This window comes from Aulonocara sp. 'chitande type north' Nkhata Bay, linkage group LG22 (assembly GCF_057382095.1).
Source record: "Aulonocara sp. 'chitande type north' Nkhata Bay isolate Kocher_YH1m ecotype deep benthic linkage group LG22, A_spYH_male_GT1.1, whole genome shotgun sequence".
NCBI lineage: Eukaryota > Metazoa > Chordata > Actinopteri > Cichliformes > Cichlidae > Aulonocara > Aulonocara sp. 'chitande type north' Nkhata Bay.
This window is the reverse complement of record NC_141364.1, coordinates 3,837,049-3,859,836: the sequence shown is the minus strand read 5'-3', so window position 1 is coordinate 3,859,836 and position 22,788 is coordinate 3,837,049. Positions and strand designations below refer to the sequence as shown.

Here is a 22,788-nt window from a genome sequence, read left to right as displayed (position 1 = left end):
CACTGGATGACTGACAGCTGTCCTTCATCACAACAGAAGCCACAGAAATCCTCCTCATCAAAAACATGACTTTGATCTGCGTCCTCATCTGGACTCTCCTCTGCTGCTGCTTCACAGGTAAAGTCCAGAGAATCAAACTCCTCTCCTCTATCAACATCTGTCCCTCTGAAATGAAGCCCACAAAACCATGAAGCTGTTTTATGTTTTTGTCTCTGTGTCCTCAGAGTCCAGAGGACAGATCACAGTGACTCAGCCTGGAGCAGTGAGCTCTGCTGTGGGAGGAACTGTGAGCATCAAGTGTACGACCAGTCAGAATGTTGATGTTTCTGGCAGCTCTCACTGTTTAGCCTGGTACCAACAGAAAGATGGAGGAACTCTCAAACGTCTTATTTACTACACTAGCACTCGACAATCAGGGATTCCAGTTCGTTTTACAGGCAGTGGATCAAACTCTGACTTCACTCTGACCATCAGTGGAGTCCAGGCTGAAGATGCAGCAGTTTATTACTGTCAGAGTCTTCACTATCCTAACAGTCAGCGTGTGTTCACACAGTGAAAAACAGTCGTACAAAAACCTCCCTCAGTCAGACTGAACAGAAACTGAAGTGACTGCTGCAGCTGGAAGATACTGCAGAGACTGATACAGTTCACTGAGGACACACACACACACACACACACACACACACACACACACACACACACACACACACACACACACACACACACACAGTAGTACAGGTCCTCCATCTTTTTTTTTTTTTACCCAAAAAGGGTTTAATTTGTGAGAGTAAACTTGTGCAGTGTAAATAGTCAAACAGTAAAATGTAAACCTTGCAGCAGTTAAGGAGTGAAAGGCCATTTTTGTTGAAACACTTGTTTCCTGGTTAAGAGCATTGCTTAGAAACTCGTCTTTGGTTTACTTTTACTTTTCTGTTTGGGAAGATTGGGGAACATAAGGACCTGTTTTCTTGTTTTGGCATTGCTCACATCCAAAACAAATAAACTCCTCTATACCAAAAACGAACCTTCTTATCAACTCACATTGTTGTGCAAATAAAGTCATCCTGTTTTTATTAAGCTGTATATTTTCAAACTTGAACATTGTTAAAATGATTTGGTCGATGTTTCATCTTTCACTTTGTTATTCTCCTGGTCTTTCATTTGTTCAACTGTGATGCTAAAGTTCAAAAAACAAATCCCAGAATTGTTTTCAGTTAAGCTAAGCAGTGGCTTCATGTTCTAATTATCTTTAACATTACAGGGCTCTAGAATAACTTTTTGCCTTGGTTGCACTGGTGCGCCACTTTTTCAACCGCATCGCTTAACACCGCGGTTTTACATGTGCCCTTTTTTGGGGGGAAATTGCTGTCCATACAGACAATATTGATTTGTAAATGATTAACTAACAATCTTGTTCTTGTGCTTAAAGTGCTTTGGCACTCTTTGGCCATAAGAATGCAGAGATGGCACCGGGTGTTATGGCACGCCATCTTTCTCTCGGTTCTGCAATGTTTGTATGTTGTGTTCTTAGTGGTGTCCCTGCTAGCTTGGAAAACCCACTCCCTGTTGGTGTATGAGCGACAGACGCTTTTTAACATCCGTGACTCACTGCTGATGCTCCACAGTGTTAGCGAGCAATCTGGAGGAATCCCGCCGCCGTGCCGGAGGAGCAGCTTCGCCGCGATCGCTGCGCTGCGCTTCCACAGGCCCCGCTGGTTTAGAAACGTATTCCCGTTAACGACAAGGAAGCAAGATGAACAGCAATTTTACTTGCTAGCAAGGGAGGCTGGTTGGAACCAGGCTCTTGGAGCTAAACGCTCCTCACCTGTCTGCTAGCCAGCATCAAGTAAACAGCCTTCCTTGCAGCTTTTTATTCTGAGAACACAAGCACTGTGTTTGTGTGTATGTGAGTGTGTATGTTTGTTTGGTGGTGCGTTTGTGTGACCTCCTGCTTATCAAAAGGGTCATAAAAGCAGGAAGCTTACTAACCAAGAAAACAGAACCCTCACATAGGATGTCCCTATAATGAAACACTACAGCCTCCCCCACCAACAAACAGGCTGGAGAGGTGGTCAGAGACAAAGGAATGTCTTTGACCATGCTGCTTGAACTAAGTCTTACACATTTAAGTAACACAATGACAACATTTAACAATTTGACTCCAACAGTCCCCCCTTTTTGTCAACTTTGTACATAAATTTCCACTTATGCACCCTTGTGTTTGACAGTTCAGTATAGGCTTCATTCACACACAGCTCCTCACATCATTCACTTCCTACTGCTGCAAAAGTTCACAGTTCATACATGTACGAAACGTGCTTAGCAATTATCCTACTTCTCATTCATCTCACACACAGTAAACTACATCCTGCAAGGAAACAAATGAATGTCAACAGTCAAAAACAAGAATCAACGTTCTCAAAAGAATATGCACTACAATCCAAATGTATGCAGACATAGGCATTCAAACACATCCGTTGGTTTTTGGTTTGTCCATGTGGCTTCCAGCTATCTTCAAAGCTGTAGCCTGGTCAACACTCCTCTTTATGACCCCTTTCAAACCCCCAAATCTTCTCACTGTAGACACCCTGTGGGGTGATCGAGTCACCTGGTGAATCATCTGCATTTACAACTCCTCTCCTTTCCTGTTGTCACTGCAGAAAAAGTTTTTTAAAGGAAATTGGATCAAGTTGTTTATGATCTTCTCCCCCCTTTTTGAGTCATGTCCACCCATGGCTCAAAAGTCCAACCAACTTATATAAGTGTACATGATGTAAATGTAAACAAAAGAAAGCCCCTTTGACTGTCTGGCTTTTTCTTCATAATGATAGCCATATTAGGACACATAAAGGCAATGGTTATATATCTATATATTTTAGCACAAATGACAATATAAAAAATATCAATCCTAACAATGTCCATGTGTAAAAGTAACTGAGAATAAAAAACAGAAAACATGAAGGAGATATTCCTGGCCTGGCTTTTTATAGCAGATAATCTTAAAAATATTCTGCAATTTTGCATAATTTTTAAAAAGTTTACATTTCTTCAGTATTGAACAGCAGAAAATAGGCTTTCTTGTCCGAGGTCATTGAAGTAAAAGAAAAAAAGAAAAAAACACATAGGCTGACAGAGCTGTAAACAACGGTAGACTGGTGGGTAATAAGCGAAGGAATAACGCAGAAAACGGAGATTTGAGACGGGAAACTGTTCTTGAAGTACAGAGAGAGAGAGAGCTGTGCATGAAGTGTGATTTTTATCTTGGTGGAAACAAAACAGTAAAGTAAGAGGGAATTCATGACGATGTTTATCAGATGTGAAGCATAGTTTGTTGCTTCTTTTGCTGCTGGTTCAGTCAATTTTGCTTGGAGAGAGACAAAACCTGCAGCTCAGAATCAGCGCAAAAACGACGTAAACAGCGCGGACCCGACGCATCAGAATCAGTGAGCTGTCGGCTTTCAGCCCGATGGCGTGTCCGTCTACGTGCCGTCGTGTGAGAAAGCAGAGAAAGCTGATTCTGATGCGTCGGGTCCCGCTGTGTGTTTACGCTGTGTGTCTTTGTGTGGAATCCGTTTACCTGCTCTCATTTACTGTTTGGTGGTTGATAAAATACTTTTGTGATCTTTAACCTGAGATTCCGGCGTTTCTGGGAAAATATATTTATGTTTAAAACTCGATTTAGGATTTAATGAATCAGTGTTGCTTTATTCAAGCTACTCACCTCTCTCTATCTGCCTGTACTTTCAAACGTACAGACGGACTACATGAATATCTGAACTACGACCAATCAGAGAGGTCCCACCCCTGATTATCTCTGATTGGTTTAGACCACGATAGGAGCATAATGTGTGTCGGTTGTTGACCACAGGGAGAGTTTCAGAGTTGCAGAGTGTTTTTTTTATTTATTTATTTTACTCGAATAGTTGGTCGTACCGCTGCGACCTGAGATTATTTTTAATCGCACTTGCGACCAAATTGGTTGCACTCTACAGCCCTGCATTACATTTAATTTTTTCTAACTTAGCTTTGCTCCAGTGGTAATTAGAGTGAAAGGACTTGAAACTCAAAGTTTTACTCGTCTCTGTAAAACAAATTATTCATACCACCTTTACTTAACAGGAGCTTTACTGTGATAGTTTTAATACATTCTTCTATATTTAGTATGGTTTTAATATTTTCGTATTTTAAATTACGCAGGATATATGATAAAACAATAATTTACTTGCAAAGAGTTTTAATTTCTACACAAATACTTTCATTATGTGGAAAAAAGGTATTTGAGATGGAATTGTTTTATTTGATCCGAGAACAAAAAGAAATTGTTCATTGTTAATATATTTAGATCATATAAACAATATACAGGTACATTTATCAAAGAAAGTAAGAGAGAAAAAATACTACAGACGGGCATCTGAGGGTGAGGGGAGCGTGCCAAGCTCCAATCGACAGCACAGAGGGAGTTCAATGATGACATCATGATTCTGTGAGCAGCACAGAAACCAGAAGCTAGGGTGGTGATGGGGAATGACCGACGGCAATTTCCTATGAACATCACCTAATGCTGTGTCACTGTGCTAAGCATACTTTGACAATCTGAAGAGGGTCTTCCTTTGTGTCATTGTTGTTGTCATTTGCATCATGACCACTTCTACAAGACTGCTAAAGTGATTCAACAGGTGGGATCATAACAGCAGTAAAACAACTGGATCCAATACCCTTTCTGAGAAAGGTTTTCTGCAGAGATAAAAAGGACAATAGAGGAGTCATAAGTATTCCCCCCACAGGAAGAATGCCTGAAGTGAGGCGATGAGGGTTGATAGAGGCCATAAAAAGGGGCTCTATCATATAATCATATATGCTTAGAGGTATCAATTGTATAATGATAGAGGTCTGATCCTTGGTAGTCTGCAAAGACTCTTCCAGAGTGTTCTGGCATGCACACACATCCTAAGGTCATGAGTGAGGTCGTACCTTCTTTATATAGTATGGGAGGACACCTATTCTGTATCTGCTTAAGTATAAGAGCCTTTTGTTTAGGTGGACCGCTGGACTCCTGGCACCAGCTTTTAAGGAGACGTTCACAGGGCCATATCTTGATACACACATACACACACACACACACATACAGTGCCTTGTCTTTGTAACCAAGGGGGGTTTACGAGGGGAGGTACTATTGTATTGTGTGAACTGTTTTCCCAATAGCAAGCGGAGGCCATCGTTGGGGACATTTTGTGGTAGACACCGACGAGGCCTCCATTGCAAGTAAATCGATCGATCGCTGACTGTCTCGTTTTCTTCATGATGAATAAGTCTCTAAACCAGCGGGGCTTGTGGAAACACAGACCCAACAACACCCAGATAGAAGACTAGTATTAATAACTGACTGCACACTTATTTCCACACTGTCATCCTCGAGTAGGTGAGAGGGAACAATGTCTTGCCCCAAAGACATTTTGTAGGTTTGGTGGCTCCTTAGAGTACGAGCACCTGGATGACTGAGAGCCTTCACAGATCTATTTTCAAGCTGAGCTCAAAGGTCATAGCCAAGCTTTTTTCAATACACTGCTCAGCTTTCTTTATCATAATCGTACACATCATGGTTTTGGGAGCTTCATTTCAGAGAAATAATTTTTGCAATGATTGTTTCTCGAGACTTTCTCCAACTTTTCCTTGCTGTGCAAAAAATGATGGTATTTGCTTAAGAGACATACAGTGTGTGTGTGTGTGTGTGTGTGTGTGTGTGTGTGTGTGTGTGTGTGTGTGTGTGTGTGTGTCCTCAGTGAACTGTATCAGTCTCTGCAGTATCTTCCAGCTGCAGCAGTCACTTCAGTTTCTGTTCAGTCTGACTGAGGGAGGTTTTTGTACGACTGTTTTTCACTGTGTGCTCACCCACAGACTGTTAGGATAGTGCCAACACATACAGTAATAAACTGCTGCATCTTCAGCCTGGACTCCACTGATGGTCAGAGTGAAGTCAGAGTTTGATCCACTGCCTGTAAAACGAGCTGGAATCCCTGATACTCGAGTGCTAGCAACATAAATGAGCAGTTTAGGAACTCCTCCATCTTTCTGTTGGTACCAGGATAAACGGTTGTTGTTATAAACATTCTGACTGGTCGTACACTTGATGCTCACAGATCCTCCCACAGCAGAGCTCACTGCTCCAGGCTGAGTCACTGTATATTGTCCTCTGGACTCTGAGGACACAGAGACAAAAACATAAAGCAGCTTCATGGTTTTGTGGGCTTCATTTCAGAGGGACAGATGTTGATAGAGGAGAGGAGTTTGATTCTCTGGACTTTACCTGTGAAGCAGCAGCAGAGGAGAGTCCAGATGAGGACGCAGATCAAAGTCATGTTTTTGATGAGGAGGATTTCTGTGGCTTCTGTTGTGATGAAGGACAGCTGTCAGTCATCCAGTGTTCAACTCTCAGGACTATAAACTCTCCCAGAGCACTGGAGCATGGTGCTGCTGATGCAAAGTGCCTCTATGGAAATCATCTGACTCTTTTGTTGTGAGTCAGTTTGCTGCATTCACTTGGAACCAGTTGTCCTCTTAGAGTGAAGGGTCACTGAAAATGTATTAAAGTTGCTCTAGTTTTGAACTCCAGCTGTATGAGTTACACCTGAATTCTGCTGCGCCTTTGCTGTGTGCCCTCATATATCGCCCTCCCAAGTTTAACAAGGATTTTATCAAAGAGTTTTAAGGTTTTATGGCTGGAATCGTTCTTAAATTTGACAGTTTTTTAATCCTTGGTGATTTTAACATCCATGTCTGCTGTGACTCTAAACTTTTGGTCAAGGACTTTTTAAATATTATTGACTCTTTTAACTTGACCCAGTGGGTTACTGGTCCCACGCATGAAAAAGGTCACACACTGGACTTGGTGCTCTCCCACGGGTTGGATGTGTGCATCACGGAAATATCCGAGTTGCGCATCTCCGATCATCTTCCTGTGTTGTTCACTCTAACACTGCGCTGCTCGATGGATAAGCCGTACGTCCCAGCGCACAAAAAGCGATCGCTTAATGTACTAACAGCGACGCTTTTTCTGCTGCCTTTATGGACTCTGGAATAATGAACTCCAACTGTAAAAGTGTTGAGGACCTTTCGGACATTCTTCATTCTACCTGCACTGATATCTTGGACTCTATTGCTCCGCTCAGGACTGTGCGCGCTAAGCATTTATCAGAGCCGTGGTTGAATGAACATACGCGCTCCCTCAGACGTGACTACAGACACGCTGAAAGGAGATGGAAAAAGGACAGATTGTATGTTTCCCTACAGATTTTAAAGACTCGTCTTTCTGCTTACCAAGAAGCTGTAAAAACTGCAAAGACACAGTTTGTCTCAAACTTAGTGTCAGTAAACAGTCACAGGCCTCAGGTACTTTTTAATGTTCTTAATCGCTTTCTTAGTTTATGTGATAATTCTGGAGTCACTTCTTCACCAAGTATGTGCGATGATTTTTTAGCATTTTTTAATGACAAGATCCTATCGATCAGGGCCCTTGTCTCGTTGTCTGCTGCCTCAGATCAGAGTCCTTCTCCTGTGTGCTCAGCTGTCTTAGAGCAGTTTGATCCCGTCTCCCTTAAGGACTTGACCGCAGTAGTTAGTAACCTAAGATCATCACACTGCCCCTCTGATTGTCTCCCCCGAGCTTGCTTAAAAGCACTTTTAATACTGTTGGGCCTTTTATCCTGAGATTAATTAATCCGTCCCTTGCTGCAGGCTGCGTCCCATCATGCTTTAAACAAGCTGTAGTTCAGCCTCTTCTTAAAAAACAAAACCTGGACCGAACTGTTCTGTCCAACTACAGGCCTATCTCAAAGCTTCCTTTCCTATCTAAAGTCTTGGAGAAAGTGGTCTACCTACAGTTGCAGGCACACCTTGATTTTAATATGATCTCTGAAAAATTTCAATCTGGTTTTAAATCACTACATAGCACTGAGACGGCACTTTTAAGGATTTCTAATGATATTCTTTTAACTCTGGACTCTGGCAGCCCTGCTGCCCTTTTATTGTTGGACTTGTCAGCAGCTTTTGACACGGTCGACCATGACATCCTGTTATCACGGCTAGAATTTCACGCTGGCCTAAAAGGATCTGCCCTACAGTGGTTTCGTTCCTATTTGTCAGAAAGTTTTTTTTATGTCAATATGGGCCCCCACAACTCCAAAATAGCCCCTCTTAAATACGGTGTACCTCAAGGCTCTATTTTGGGTCCTGCCCTGTTCGCACTCTATTTGTTGCCATTGGGCTCCATCTTCTCGCGGTACAGCATTTCATTTCATTGTTTTGCTGATGATTTGCAGATTTATCTACCTTTAAAAGCAGGGTCAGACCATCCGCAGCTCTTATTACGCTGCCTTGATCAGAATCAGAATCAGAATCAGAATACTTTATTGATCCCTGGGGGAAATTATTTTTTGTTACAGTGCTCCATTATAACCAACATTAAGACAAGACAGACAATACACTAACTAAGAATAGTACAATATATACATATATATACATACATACATAAGTCACTCATAAATAAATAGCTGGAAAAGAAACATGTGTAGTTGTAGCAGTAAACAGTGTGTTAAGTGGATGCGTTGTTGTTAAGGAAAATATTCTAAAACACTTCTTCAGTAAAGACTCAGAGACGAGAAACACAGACAGTTTTACTTGTTGCTTAGCAAGGGCAGCTCTGAGCTCTCGCACGAGAGTGAGGGCTCAGGGACTCGCGCTCAGAGACTGCCCCGGTCTTTATTTTATAGTTCCAATGTGTGTGTGTGTGTGTGTGTGTGTGTGTGTGTGTGTGTGTGTGTGTGTCTGTCTCTGATCAAAGGGTCATAAAGCACAAAAGGTACATCCTTGGTCAGGAGAAGGGTGACCCCCCCTCACCCTGGATAACACAGTGAGGAAGTCCAGCAGTTCATCTATATGTAAAGAAGCACTTAAACTAAAACAGACATAGCTACGTTAATCCTACCATAAAACAATAAGACAAGGTACGAGCTCTCATGCTCCCAGGACGTGGGGGTGCATTCCTGGGGTGCACACATCCTGTCACTACACAATTAATTATATGCCTCTAAGTATACATGGTTAAACATTTCCTAATACAAATAACTACAAACAGCATCCTACCATAAGCAAACTTATATCACTAAAAGATTATACTGACTACTAAATACACTTTTCCATTGACAGTTGTACAGGGAGATGGCCACAGGCAGGAAAGATTTCCTGTGTCGTTCAGTGGTGCATCATGGGTAATCTCAGTCTCTCACTGAACGTGCTCCTGTGACTGACCAACATGTCATGGAGTAGGTGGGAGGTGTTATCCAACATTGTCTTTATCTTGGACAGCATCCGCCTCTCCGACACCACCTTGAGGGAGTCCAGCTCCATCCCCACAACATTGCTGGCCTTACGGATCAGTTTATTGAGTCTGTTGGCATCTGCGACCCTCAGCCTGCTCCCCCAGCATGCAACAGCATAGAGGATCGCACTGGCCACAACAGACTCATAGAAAATCCTCAGCATTTTCTGGCAGATGTTGAAGGACCTCAGTCGCCTCAAAAAATAGAGACGACTCTGGCCCTTCCTGTAAAGTGCTGTGGTGTTTTTAATGGTGTTTTGACGATGACAAACAGTGGTTGTCATTACATTTTTTTAAAGCTAAATGAAAATAAAACTGAGGTTGTCATTTTTGGCAACTTTAATCATATCGACAGCACTCTGGGCGCCCTTTCCTCGTATTGTAAAACACATGTAAAAAACCTCGGTGTCTACATTGATGGTTCTTTTAAATTGAATAAGCAGGTGAGTGCAGTAGTTCAGTCCTGTTTTTTTCCGTTAAGACAGCTAGCCAAGGTAAAGCCTTTGAGCGTGTTATTCACCTTTTTCTTACTTGCAGATTGGACTACTGTAATTCATTGTATTATGGTCTAGATCAGGCCACCATCCATCGTCTTCAGATGGTTCAAAATGCTGCTGCTCGCCTGCTAACTGGTACCAAATGGAGAGAGCATATAACCCCAGTTTTAGCTTCTTTACACTGGCTTCCTGTGTCCTACAGGATCCAATTTAAACTTCTACTTTTTGTTTTTAAGTCACTTAATGCCCGAGCCCCTCCTTACCTGTCTGAGCTCCTCTCTGTTTGTGCTCCAGGAAAAGCCACGAGGTCTAGCTCAAAACTAATGCTGTCCATCCCACGGACTAACCTCAAATCCCGTGGTGATAGATCCTTCTCTGTGGCAGGTCCCAGACTTTGGAATAGTCTCCCCTTAAATATTAGATCTGCACAAACACTTGAGCAATTTAAATCTTTACTAAAGACACATTTCTATGCCCTGGCTTTTAACACACTATGACCCAAGCATTTTGGTCTTATTTGAATTAGTTTAGTTATTGTTTTAATTCTTTTACTGTCCTTTTATTGTTTTTTACTGTTATTATTGTATTACATTGTTGCTTTTTAATACCATTTTTATATTGTTAAGCACTTTGTGCAGCATCGGCTGTTTGAAATGTGCTATATAAATAAATTTGACCTTGACCTTGACCTTGACCCCAGCCCGCCGCCTCTCACCAGGGGCAACTCCAGACTGAGACAGAGTCCAGCCCCTCTCCAGGAGACTGGTTCCAGAGCCCAAGCCATGCGTAGAGGTGAGCCTGACTATATCTAGCCAGTACCTCTCAACCTCACGCACTAACTCAGGCTCCTTCCCCACCAGAGAGGTGACATTCCATGTCCTTATTGCCAGTCTTGGCAGCCGGGAGTCAGTCCGCCAGGGCCTCCGCTCCTGGCCGCCACCCGGCACACAATGCACCCTGCAATCTGCAATTTCTGCAATCTGGTAGAAGGTTCCGCATCATCCGGGCAAGGACAGAGAGACTCAAGAGGAGCTTCTATCCCCAAGCCATCCGTGCCCTAAACACACACACACCCGCCCTCTCACATCATCTATAATTGACTGAGACAGGACTCTCTTCCAGACACTCTAAACCAAGGCACAATGTACATTTCAAATTCCTTTAAATTTAAATATGTTTATATTGTCTATCCTGTAAAATAGTCAGATGTCTATTCATATTAATGTACAGAATTCACCTGCTTGCTGCTACTACTGCACATTCACCCAGTGTATATACTATATATATATATATATATATAATGTTCCTCCTCTACACCCCCCCCCCCCAATTTTTGCACATGTTGAGGAGCGTGTCAGGCTACATTTCACTGTGTGTTATACTTGTATAACTATGCATGTGACAAATAAAGAACCTTGAACCTTGAACCTTGAACCCGACCCCTATGGCGCCTCCTGCGGGTGGTGGGCCTGCGGGAGGATGGGCCCATGTCTCCTCTTCAGGCTGTGCCCGGCCGGGCCCCATGGACTAAGGCCCGGCCACCAGACGCTCGCCCTCGGGCACCCTCCCCGGGCCTGGCTCCAGGGCGGGGCCCCGGTAACCCTATCCCGGGCAGGGTAAACTGTTCCCTCAATGTTCTCTTCATAAGGGTCTTCTGAATCGCTCTTTGTCTGGTCCCTCACCCAGGACCAATTTGCCATGGGAGACCCTACCAGGGGGCAAAAGCCCCCAGACAACATAGCCACTGGGATCCCAGGGACACACAAACCCCTCCACCACGATAAGGTAGCAATTCACGGAGAGGCAAAAAGAAGATTTCCTGCAAAAATCCATGTCACAAGTTATAACACAGCCAAAATGATCACAAAATTTAAAAAAGTATAAAAGATGCTTTAAAATGTGAACATCTGTTGATCCTGTATGCTGATTTAGATTCAGATTTAGTTTGAAATCATGTGAGCTGTTCAATAACATTTCAAATCTGTATGAATGAGTAGCTGCTCTGTGCTTGTGTCCACTCATTTCTTCAGTCGTCCATGATTTAGACTTCTAATCATTTTAAAGCCAAACTTCTGCTGTAAATGTTTCCACATCTGCTTCTTTTATTTCCAGTGTAGTTTGAACATATTTCAGCTCAAACTGTGTGATGATTCTCTCTGTGCTGATATGCATGAGAGGTTTCTTAAAGGGAAGTGAAACAATGTGTGAGTGAATGACTGGTGGAGCAGAAAAAACACCTGACAGAAACTTCTTAACGGAGAAATTCAAATTGTGGTTCCTGTCCTCTAAGCTGATTGGTGTTTCCTAGGTGATACCCGCCCCGCCCTGAAGGTGCTGGGTCCCTCCAACAAGGAGCTGGAGCAGGGGAAGGCCACGCTCATGTGTGTGGCCAACAAGGGCTTCCCCTCAGACTGGAGTCTGTCCTGGAAGACGAGCGACAGCAGTGGCAGCAGCAGCATCAGAGGGGAGGAGAGCAGGACTCCTGGAGTGCTGCAGAATGACGGCCTCTACAGCTGGAGCAGCACCCTGACGCTCACTGCAGACCAGTGGGGGAAGGTGGGCTCTGTGACCTGTGAGGCCACCCAGGGCTCCCACACTCCGGTCTCAGAGATACTGAGGAGAGACCAGTGTTCCCAGTCCTGATGTCAATCACTGAGTCTTTGATGTTGATTTTCTTCTGTCTCTTTGTTTCTTTGTGTTTGCAGATTTAAAAAATAAACTCATTAAACAGTCATATTTCCATCTCATAATGACAACAATCATAGCAACAATCTCCTCTAGTTTCATCCTTTTGTGTCTGTTGTAAAGCTGATATTTCAAACTTAAAACAATAAAAATGTAACGAGGAAACATGTTCTTTGACTCTGTGAGTTTAATAAATGCACTTTAAAAAATAAAAATGTTGTAAAATTTAGTTAGAAGGACCAAAAAAAATGTCAGGTGTAATGTGCAGTTCAAATAGCTTAATATATTTTTAAATCCACATATTAAATATTTCTCTATAAGATGTTGAGGTCATGTCAACCATAGATTATTTGTGTGCTCTTCATAATTTCTAGTCTCAAAGCTGCTTTATGATCTACATTTTAATCTGATCTAAAACCTAATAAGTAAAATTAAAGAGCAGGGTGTCATCTGTATGTTTAAACAGAGATCATTTAAATCAAGTTTAAGAGAAGATTTACTGAAGTTTGATTAATGAACTATTTGGCAGTGAAACTGTGATGAAGCACCAAAGCAGAGAAGAGTCTAGAAGCTGGTGGTGGCAGAGGTGAAGCAGGTGGAGGCTTAGTTGAGGATCTCTAATTGAACTTTCTCAACAAATTACAACCATAAAGAATGAATGTGTGCAAAAGAAAAAAGGAAATTATCTTCAGTTAGAGCTCAAAAAATGTCTTTGTTATTAGTCCGGGTCATCTTTAAAAGTAGGTTTTGTGTGTAAAAACAAACCATTCAGTATTTGATCCTCAGGTTTGTATTTCATCACCTTAAACAGCACATAAAGTTTATAGAGTTGTAAATGAAAATTAACTAACTTAAATCTCTAAAATCTGAGAAGAGGGACATTTTGAGCATTTTATTGTTTCTGAAAATGAAAGCTTCCAACTGCTGGGGAGGTTCTTGTTTTATGATTTATTTTCAGACTCTCATTTTTGATAACGTTCATGGAGAAGTTGCTCTTATTAATTATCGCATTTATAATCGGCTTCATGGACCTGGTCCATAATATTTAAAATTATGATAATGAAATTTGTGTGTGTGTGTGTGTGTGTGTGTGTGTGTGTGTGTGTGTGTGTGTGTGTGTGTGTGTGTGTGTGTGTGTCCTCACTAAACTCTATTAGTCTTTGCAGTAGCTTCCAGCTGCAGCAGTCAGTTCAGTTTGTGATTTTGCTACAACAGACTATATAAACTCTCATCAAACGTCCATCTGTTAAAGGTTAGATAGGGTACATACAGACATATGTACAGTTAAGGCCATAAATATTTGGACAGAGACAACATTCAGCGTTAATTCAGTGGGTTGAACATAAAGATTACATTAAAATTTGAGGCACTAAAGCATTTTTTAACACAATCACATCATTTTAGGTGTTCAAAAGTAACTGGAAAAGTTAAATAGCAGAAAATTTCCTGGGGTTGTGGGGCCCTTAGATCTCGGGTCTCTGGGCCCGGAGGCTTGGTCTGCTCCAGCTGCTGGAGGTCTCCTGAGCTCTTTTTTAGAGGGTGGTCCCCTCCAGTGACCCTCTTGGGCTCTCGTGCTCTGGATGTATGGTGCCTGGATCTCGTCCATGCCTGCTTCATGTCCTGGCGGGCAGGGCTATGGCTCCCCACACTTACTATTAGATAGCCACATGGAGAAACCTTTTCAATCCCAGTGCGCTCACGCACACAGGTGTACTAAGACACACACTAGATGATGTGGTAAGGATAATTTTGCTTTCACCAGTGTTCTTTCTCAGGGTGTACCAAGCTCCTGATTTCGTCACTCCTTACACTGTAGTCTCTCAGTATTTTTTTTTTCTTTTTTGCAGTTTAAGGATGGATTATTTCACCTGCATGGAGAGCTCTTTTAATCACATGTTCTCTGTTATCCCTTTAAAACCGGGCACGCTCTGTTTTGCATAACTATTTTTAAATCCCGGTAGAACTGCAACCATGTAAGCTAGCGCAATATTTTTTTTGCATATGAAACCGGAGGATTTGTACTTACATGTAATGCCATTAGCTTACCCTGGGTCACGGTTTCCTTCCACATATAGCTTTGCAAAAACTGCATAGAAACCACTTGCAGCAACAAAAATATAATATTCCAGAAACACAGCGGTTCCTAACACTTCCTACGTTGGGATAGACGTCAGCGCGAACTATCGTGAATTATCACATTACAACAAAAACCTTTTACATTTCTACAATACGTGATAATTATGTATACTGTAATAACATGCTTTTATGTTGTTCAAACATGAAAATTATATTGTCAAAACAATAAAGTTTTCACATGATAACGTGATATAGCTCTATTTTTCTTCTGCCTGGGTGGCAGCTCTACACTTCTGCAGTTTTATTGTTAAAGGGGAAAAATGTACTAAATAATTGAGGTAATTTTTTTCACTCAGTTTAAGATAATAAGGTAATAAAGGAAAAGAAAGCACAGAAAAAATATGGAAAATGTTATCATTACTTAATTGTCAAAAATTAAATTTTTCTAAGCAGCTGTTGTCTCAGATACGCTTTTCTTTATTCTCAGTTCCTCTTCAGCTGAGGGAGGTTTTTGTATGGCGTTGTATCACTGTGTGAACGGGAAGCTGCTACACTGCTGACAGTAATAAACTCCTGCATCTTCAGCCTGAACTCTGCTGATAGTCAGAGTGAAGTCAGTCCCATATCCACTTCCACTGAAACGATCAGAAACTCCAGACTGACGGCTGGTAGCAGAATAAATTAAGAGTTTGGGAGATTCTCCGTCCTTTTGAAGGTACCAGTTGAGGCAGTTGCCAACACTTGAACTGGCTTTACGACAGAAACAGTCTGTCCTGGAACAGCAGACTGAGATCCAGGAGTCTGAGTCAGGATGATTTCTGCTGATGAACCTGAAAACATGAAAAGAGGAGAAGAGTTATTGAGACAAATCGAACTCAGAGAAAGATGATCAACATCCAAACATTAGAGGATCATTTCTCTAACATGGAGAACAGATGGAAGAAGGTCAGTGCTGCTGGTTTCAGAGTTTCTCCATCATAGCAGAACATCATTGTGGTGAACCTGGCTGCATGCTGAAGCAAAGTTTTCACAGAGAGTCTTACCCTGAACAAGGAGCCCCAGGGTGGCCAGCAGTAGAGTCAGTGACATCATCATTGTGCTGCTGGTGTGTGAGTGGCTCTGAAAGGCCTGGACAGCCACTGATCAACACTGGCCTCTTAACAGCTGTGAGCAGAGAGGCAGGACACATATGCAAACACACAGAGTCAGTCAGCTGCAGCTGTCCTGAGCTTATGAAGCTTCCCTCAGTGAGACTGAAAAATAATGAACAAATGTACAAATAAAGCAAGTTTTTCCAAAACTGTAGTGATTTATTTGTTCGACCTTCATTAGAAATGTAACCTACTCTGGTTAGTTTACACAACATCTGTCTGAACAACACATTAGTCCGATTGAACATGGCTATTTTCATGCCAGACTACACCACACATGAGGGGCAGAGTTTCACTGTGTGTGTATATTGCAAATGTACTTCTTGCATGTATCTGGTGCATTTATATTGGGTCCACACACTTCACAGCGCTTCTTTTTTTCTGGCCGCAATCTATGTGAAAAGATAAGGATTATTTTTCTAGAGTCAAGCCTGCTGAAGACAGTTTAAACTCAAAGGTAGAATTGTGTGAACTTGGAAGCCTAAAGAAAACATGACACGAGACTCATTCTGACGTCAACAGAGTGACAGGAATCCTTGTTGATGGCTGCTTGGCTTGAAATGCTACTGATTTAGCATCAGTGTGTGAGCTAATGATAGTGAAGCTGTTTATGAAATGTGTGCCTGAGTTCTTCTGTGGCTGATCTAAATGAACAGAAGGTCCTCTTTGCAGAAGGCAGATGAGTTCACACTAATGCACTAAGTGACTTTATTCATCCTGAACTCTGCTCTGATTGGCTGAAAGCTACTAACATGCAGGCTAAAGGCCTCACTTTCAAATGTTTGTTGTCTGAACATGAAGACGAGAAAAAACTAAAAAACTCTGGTCTCATAAGAGCTGAATGTAAAACTGTACATATTTGACTTTACACTGATTCGATTTCTGGTTTGAAATTATTTATTTTTCCACTTAAAGTTGGATTTATTTATTAAAAGGACACCTGGAGAACCACGCTGACACTGAACTGACTGACAGCAGTGTTTGTTTTCTTAAAAAGAATCACTTTAATAATCTTTAGAAATCGTTGAGCTTCAGGGTGACTGAGTGTTGAGATTTGTTTCTTTTATTTAAAGACAGTGTGTCTGTGATCCATTATGAAGCTGAGGTCAAAGTTCATGATCAAGCATCTTCTAACTACTCAAAGATTCACAGCAACAACCGTGACAGTTTGAGATTTCCTGAGTTTTGAGTGGGTAGAAAGAAGTTTCCACCATAATGATCATTTAATAGTGAACTTTAGATTTCTGAGTGATGTGATGAAAAATTCAGTCCCTTCATGAAATTGTGTTTGTGCTCATTGAACTGTGTCAGTCTCTGCTGCAGCTGGAAGTTACTGCAGTTTCTGTTCAGTCTGACTGAGGGAGGTTTTTGTACAACTGTTTTTCACTGTGTGAAGAGCTCCCAAGTGCTAGAAGGGAATTCTCCTTTACAGTAATAAACTGCTGCATCTTCAGCCTGGACTCCACTGATGGTCAGAGTGAAGTCAGAGTTTGATCCACTGCCTGTAAAACGAGCTGGAATCCCTGATGCTCGAGTGCTAGCAAGGTAAATGAGCAGTTTCGGAACTCCTCCATCTTTCTGTTGATACCAGGCTAAAGAGTGGGAGTTGGAACTGCTGTAAAAATAAACATTCTGACTGGTCCTACACTTGATGCTCACAGATCCTCCCACAGCAGAGCTCACTGCTCCAGGCTGAGTCACTGGGACCTGAGGTTTAGACTCTGAGGACACAGAGACAAAAACATAAAGCAGCTTCATGGTTTTGTGGGCTTCATTTCAGAGGGACAGATGTTGATAGAGGAGAGGAGTTTGATTCTCTGGACTTTACCTGTGAAGCAGCAGCAGAGGAGAGTCCAGATGAGGACGCAGATCAAAGTCATGTTTTTGATGAGGAGGATTTCTGTGGCTTCTGTTGTGATGAAGGACAGCTGTCAGTCATCCAGTGTTCAACTCTCAGGACTATAAACTCTCCCAGAGTACTGGAGCATGGTGCTGCTGATGCAAAGTGCCTCTCTATGGAAATCATGGAAATGCCCTTGTCCATTATAAAAGGTTTACTCTGTGTTCAAGAATCAGTGATTTGGTATTCCTGTCTGCTTTAATTTAATCTTTTTTTCCTCTTTCTGTTTTTAATTAATCCATTGAGTTATTCATAAACTCAACAATTTGTGTTTTGTTGATTATTTTTAAAAGCATTTTTTTAAAGTTTTACATTGTGCATCTTATGCTGAGCAAGCTTTGGTTGTGAGGATTGGGCGGGCTATTCTGTGACGTACTTAAAATCTGGTAATACAGTTGGTAAATATTTGCACGAAGAAAAGTCATCATTTCTTCATCTTGCTCTGTACTACACTATAAAGATTACAGCATAAAAACATAAGCAGCACATCATCAGAACTTATACTGAATCTTTGCACCAGACCATGTGTGTTACTCATGGCCGTTGATCAGTGTCTGTTCATTAATGGTCATGAGAATTTGCATATTAATGATCAAGGAACTGACCTCCCAGCCCATTGTTCCTTCAGTGGGCTGGTTTCAGTCATTATGCAAATGTACTGTTTCTAAGGTTGGAGAAACCTGCAGTCAGCTGAGACTGAAGAAGTCACCTGGATGAGTGACGAAACGTTTCTCCCCCTGAAAACGCTGCGTCCAGATGAACAGAATCAACCTTGTGGGTTTTACTTACCTGGATGATTGAGCGTGCATCAAGACACCATGTGCGTTAGTGCCCAATTATGAATAATATTACTCAGATATTGATCAGTGACAAACACAAAAGGCTACAGTTTCAAATATTTTAGACTCTCTGACTGGTGAGAGTAAAATGCTGAACATTTGTCTCAATGCTAGATAGAAAGCACTCAGGCATAGGATTTAGTGTTTATACGAATGTCTGTGGATGAGGCATGTTTTATGAAGAGCTTTGTCTATGTTTATATGTCTGGTTGGGTCTTAGACTCCATCTCACCGCCCCCCCACACACACCCGTCTGGGGCTCTCCCCAGCTTGTTTCTAGGAGGGAGGCGGCTGTCCCTCCAGTGGTCCTGCTTGGGCTCTTGTGCTCTGGGGGGAATCTAGATGTCTGGGTCCTGGATGTCCTCCATGCTTGCTTCATGTCCTGGGGGGCAGTGCTATGGCTCCCCACAATTACTATTAGATAGTTACATGGAGAAACCTTTTGGAAACAAGCGCACTCACGCACACAGGTGTGCACAGACACTCACCGTCTTCCTTGGATGCTGCCTCTAAGCATATCGTCTGCTGTCGGTCTTTTGTGCTGCTCAGTAGCATTCAGTCTTTATTATTTACTCTTACTTATGCTTATCTAGGTTGTTGCTGTGGTCTCCCTACTGTGTTGTTCTCTTTTTGCTTGTTTTCTTCTTTTTCTTCCAGCAGGTGATCTCATGGGTTTTCATTGTCTTTTCTCACTGTCCCTCTTCCCCTCTGTTTTTCTTTCCCTCTACTTTTCTTAAACTTCTCTTATCTGTCTTTCTCTTTACGATCCCCCGGTTATATCTGTTCCAATTCTAATCATTTAAAAAAAATAAAAAATAAAAAATAATGAAGATCAATCAAGTGGACCAGTATGGCACTGATTCACTTGAGAAAATAAATCTGTTGAGAATTTTTCTTGGCCTTCAGACAATAATTCTGATTGCTTCAGTGCCGAACGGGACAGGACAAAAAAATGTGATCGTCCAAAAGCTCATGGATTGAACTGTATTTAAACTAACATTGTATGATGGTATTTGAAGAAGTCACATCAGCTGAGTCATGGCTGCTGTGCAAACAGTGAATGATTTTGTTGAGTTTGTTTGTTTCAGAGTCAGAGAGCCGTGTCTCTCTACAGTCAGAGGTTTTTGTACGGCGCCTCAATGAGTTTGTTTCACTGTGGTACACGTTCGGTGGAGGAACCAGACTGAATGTTGGACGTAAGTCGCATTAAACCTGTTTTTTTTTACTAGCTGTTTCCTCCTAATTTTGTTTTACTTGTCTGGGTGTGAAATTTTAATTTGTTAAATATAATTGTGAAGATTTACTGTAGTCACAGTGGAATACAGTGTGCTTTATAAATGTATATGAAACTTACATTTGAATCATTTAAAACATTACAATAATCCACAGGATGATTTTTCTTAATTAACAGTTTTAATGGCTAAATTTTGAGGTTTTGTAGTTTTAGTTCAGTCTGACAGTCAGAGAGCCGTGTCTCTCTACAGTCAGAGGTTTTTGTACGGCGCCTCAATGAGTTTGTATCACTGTGGTACACGTTCGGTGGAGGAACCAGACTGCAAGTTGGACGTAAGTTTATTCTGGTTTACTATCAAATACTGTCTTTTTATTAAAGTGCATTTAACAATTTCTCTTCTGATTTTAAGAGAAAAGCACGTAGCTTTACAATAAGTTTGATGCTGGAATTTTTTATCATCCTCTTGTGTCGTGGAGGATAATTCAGATCTGCTCTGTCAAAATATTATGTCTACATTTCAGTCAAATTAAAACTGAAAAAAAAATCTAACAATAATATAAAGAAGAAAAACTTTCAAGTATTGTTTGAAATTACTTTGAGTTTGTGTGAATTTTAAAAATTGTTTTAGATATACATGAAGAGCATTTCGTTTCGCTGAATTAATTAATTTATTCTATTTATTTGTTTCCAGTTAATATTAATGTCAGTCATGTACAATATTGATGATTTTAAACTTGTTTTGTAAATGTTTCCACATCTGCTTCTTTTATTTCCAGTGTAGTTTGAACATATTTCAGCTCAAACTGTGTGATGATTCTCTCTGTGCTGATATGCATGAGAGGTTTCTTAAAGGGAAGTGAAACAATGTGTGAGTGAATGACTGGTGGAGCAGAAAAAACACCTGACAGAAACTTCTTAACGGAGAAAATCAGCTCTTACAGTAAAGGTGTCCCACTGTCTGTGGTTTGATTGACAGCTGTGTGCTCCCTGTGCTCTAAGCTGATTGGTGTCTCCTAGGTGATGCCCGTCCCGTCCTGACAGTGTTGCCCCCCTCCAGTGAGGAGCTACAGCAGGGGACTGCAACAATCACATGTCTGGCCAACAAGGGCTTCCCCTCAGACTGGAGTCTGTCCTGGAAGGTGGATGGCAGTGGCAGCATCAGCTGGGAGGAGAGCAGGAGCCCCGTGGTGCTGCAGAACGACGGCCTCTACAGCTGGAGCAGCACCCTGAGGCTCCCTGCAGACCGCTGGATGAAGGTGGGCTCTGTGACCTGTGAGGCCACCCAGGGCTGCCAGGCTCTGGTCTCAGAGCCACTGAGGAGAGACCAGTGTTCCCAGTCCTGACCTGACTCAACCTGATACTGGTTTAATGCTCTCATTCTCAACTCTGTAACTGTCTCTCCATCTTTCTTTTTTAAGAACAAATGAAGACTAAAACTGTTATTTTCTTTCTCATAATGACAACATTCATGTTTTAGGTAATAAAGATGTTTTGCAAAGTGAATTTTGGTTGAATCAGACATTTAATTTTATTCAAATCTACAAACCTGCACTTGATGAATATATGTTTCATTTAGAAGAATTCAGACCAACTCTGCACTCCAACATGATGTCTTTATTTTACACTGGTAAAATAAAACACAGGCTGAAAGAACCATTAAGGAGATCTGCATTTTGGCAAAAGCTGAAAAAGGAGTTTTAAAGTTGTTCAGGTTATTTTTATGTTTATTTAAATGTGTGTGGTAGGTTGTTGGTGGTGTTGCTCACCTGTACCAGACAGACTGGTTCATGAAGCAATGCTGGGACCTGGTTGCCACGGAAACAGTCTCACCAGACTACAAAGCAAGTCTAAAGAAGAAAGAGTCTTTAGTGTCTCTAATGAGCTGTTTGTTCTGAGGAGAACTCACAGACAGGAGAGTCAACGAATACAAGGAGTGATTAGAAAGAATCTGAAGTACAAAGTTTTAATTTCATTGACGAACAAGGAGAAGATTAAATGAATGATGACATGAACAAACTATGAAAAAACACCTTCGGTTCAATAACAGCTTTTTCACTCATGTTCATGTTTGATGATATGTTTACACTTAAATTCACAGGTGTGTTGTTTTTATTTTGAGCCTCACTGATCAGGAACATTTTCAGCTTTTTGGATTCAGATTATTTTATCTTGATATAGATTCAGTGTTTGCTCTAAGGTCAAAGGTCATGAACAAGACTTATCCTGGTATCTGTTAACCCTTTAGAACCGGTAGGAGCGGACACGCTCCATTTTGCGTAACTATTTTTAAATCCCGGTAGCTCTGCAACCACGTGAGCTAACGCAATAATTTTTTTTGCATATGAAACCGGAGGAGTTGTACTTACATCTGATGCCATCAGCTTGTCCTCAGTCACAGTTTCCTTCCACATACAGCTTTGCAAAAACTGCATAAAAAGCGCTTGTAGCAACAAAAACATAATATTACAGAAACAGCTTTGCCGATCCGATCAGCTGTTTGTAACACTTCCTACGTCCATCAGCGCGAACTATCACATGACCGCATGACCTGCCCGAAACCGGAAGTGACGTCATTTTGCGCAAATGTAGTTTTTTTACCATCGTGGCCTCATGAGCTTATACTTGTGTTTTTAAAAGTTATGTTTGACTTCATGACTTTCTGTGTCGTTTCTGGGATGCTGAGGACTCATATTGCACTGCTGGAAATAGTTTATTTTGATGCACATGCTGTTATTTTGCAAATTTGCACTATAATATATTTTTTCGTTTTTCCTGTAGTATATGAAAATTGGTGTATCTCAAAAATAAAACTATGAAAACACTCAAAATAAATTTCCTTTGGTGGGAAACTAGTTTGTGCAACTTTTTTGTATTTACAGTTTTGAGGGATAAGCCTCTTAAATTTCTCTAACTAGAAATATATGTTAAAAAAACAAAAACGATTTTAAATTTTTTTAAATTTTTTAACTTTTTAAAATTCAATGATAAAAAGACCGAGGTGATGGTTTTTGGTAGCCCCACTGAGACCCCCAA

General features: G+C 41.4%; 1 pseudogene and 1 gene segment (V, D, J or C); one reads left to right on the top strand and one right to left on the bottom strand.

The window, feature by feature from the left end:
* Nucleotides 1–21,153, top strand: LOC147303229 (Ig kappa chain V-III region MOPC 63-like). The segment is given in 4 exon segments: nucleotides 1–117; nucleotides 225–546; nucleotides 19,683–19,717; nucleotides 20,773–21,153. Coding segments are annotated over 4 exon segments (735 nt in total).
* Nucleotides 15,144–15,726, bottom strand: LOC147303230 (immunoglobulin kappa variable 2-29-like; annotated as a pseudogene).
* Nucleotides 21,154–22,788: the final 1,635 nt, after the last annotated feature.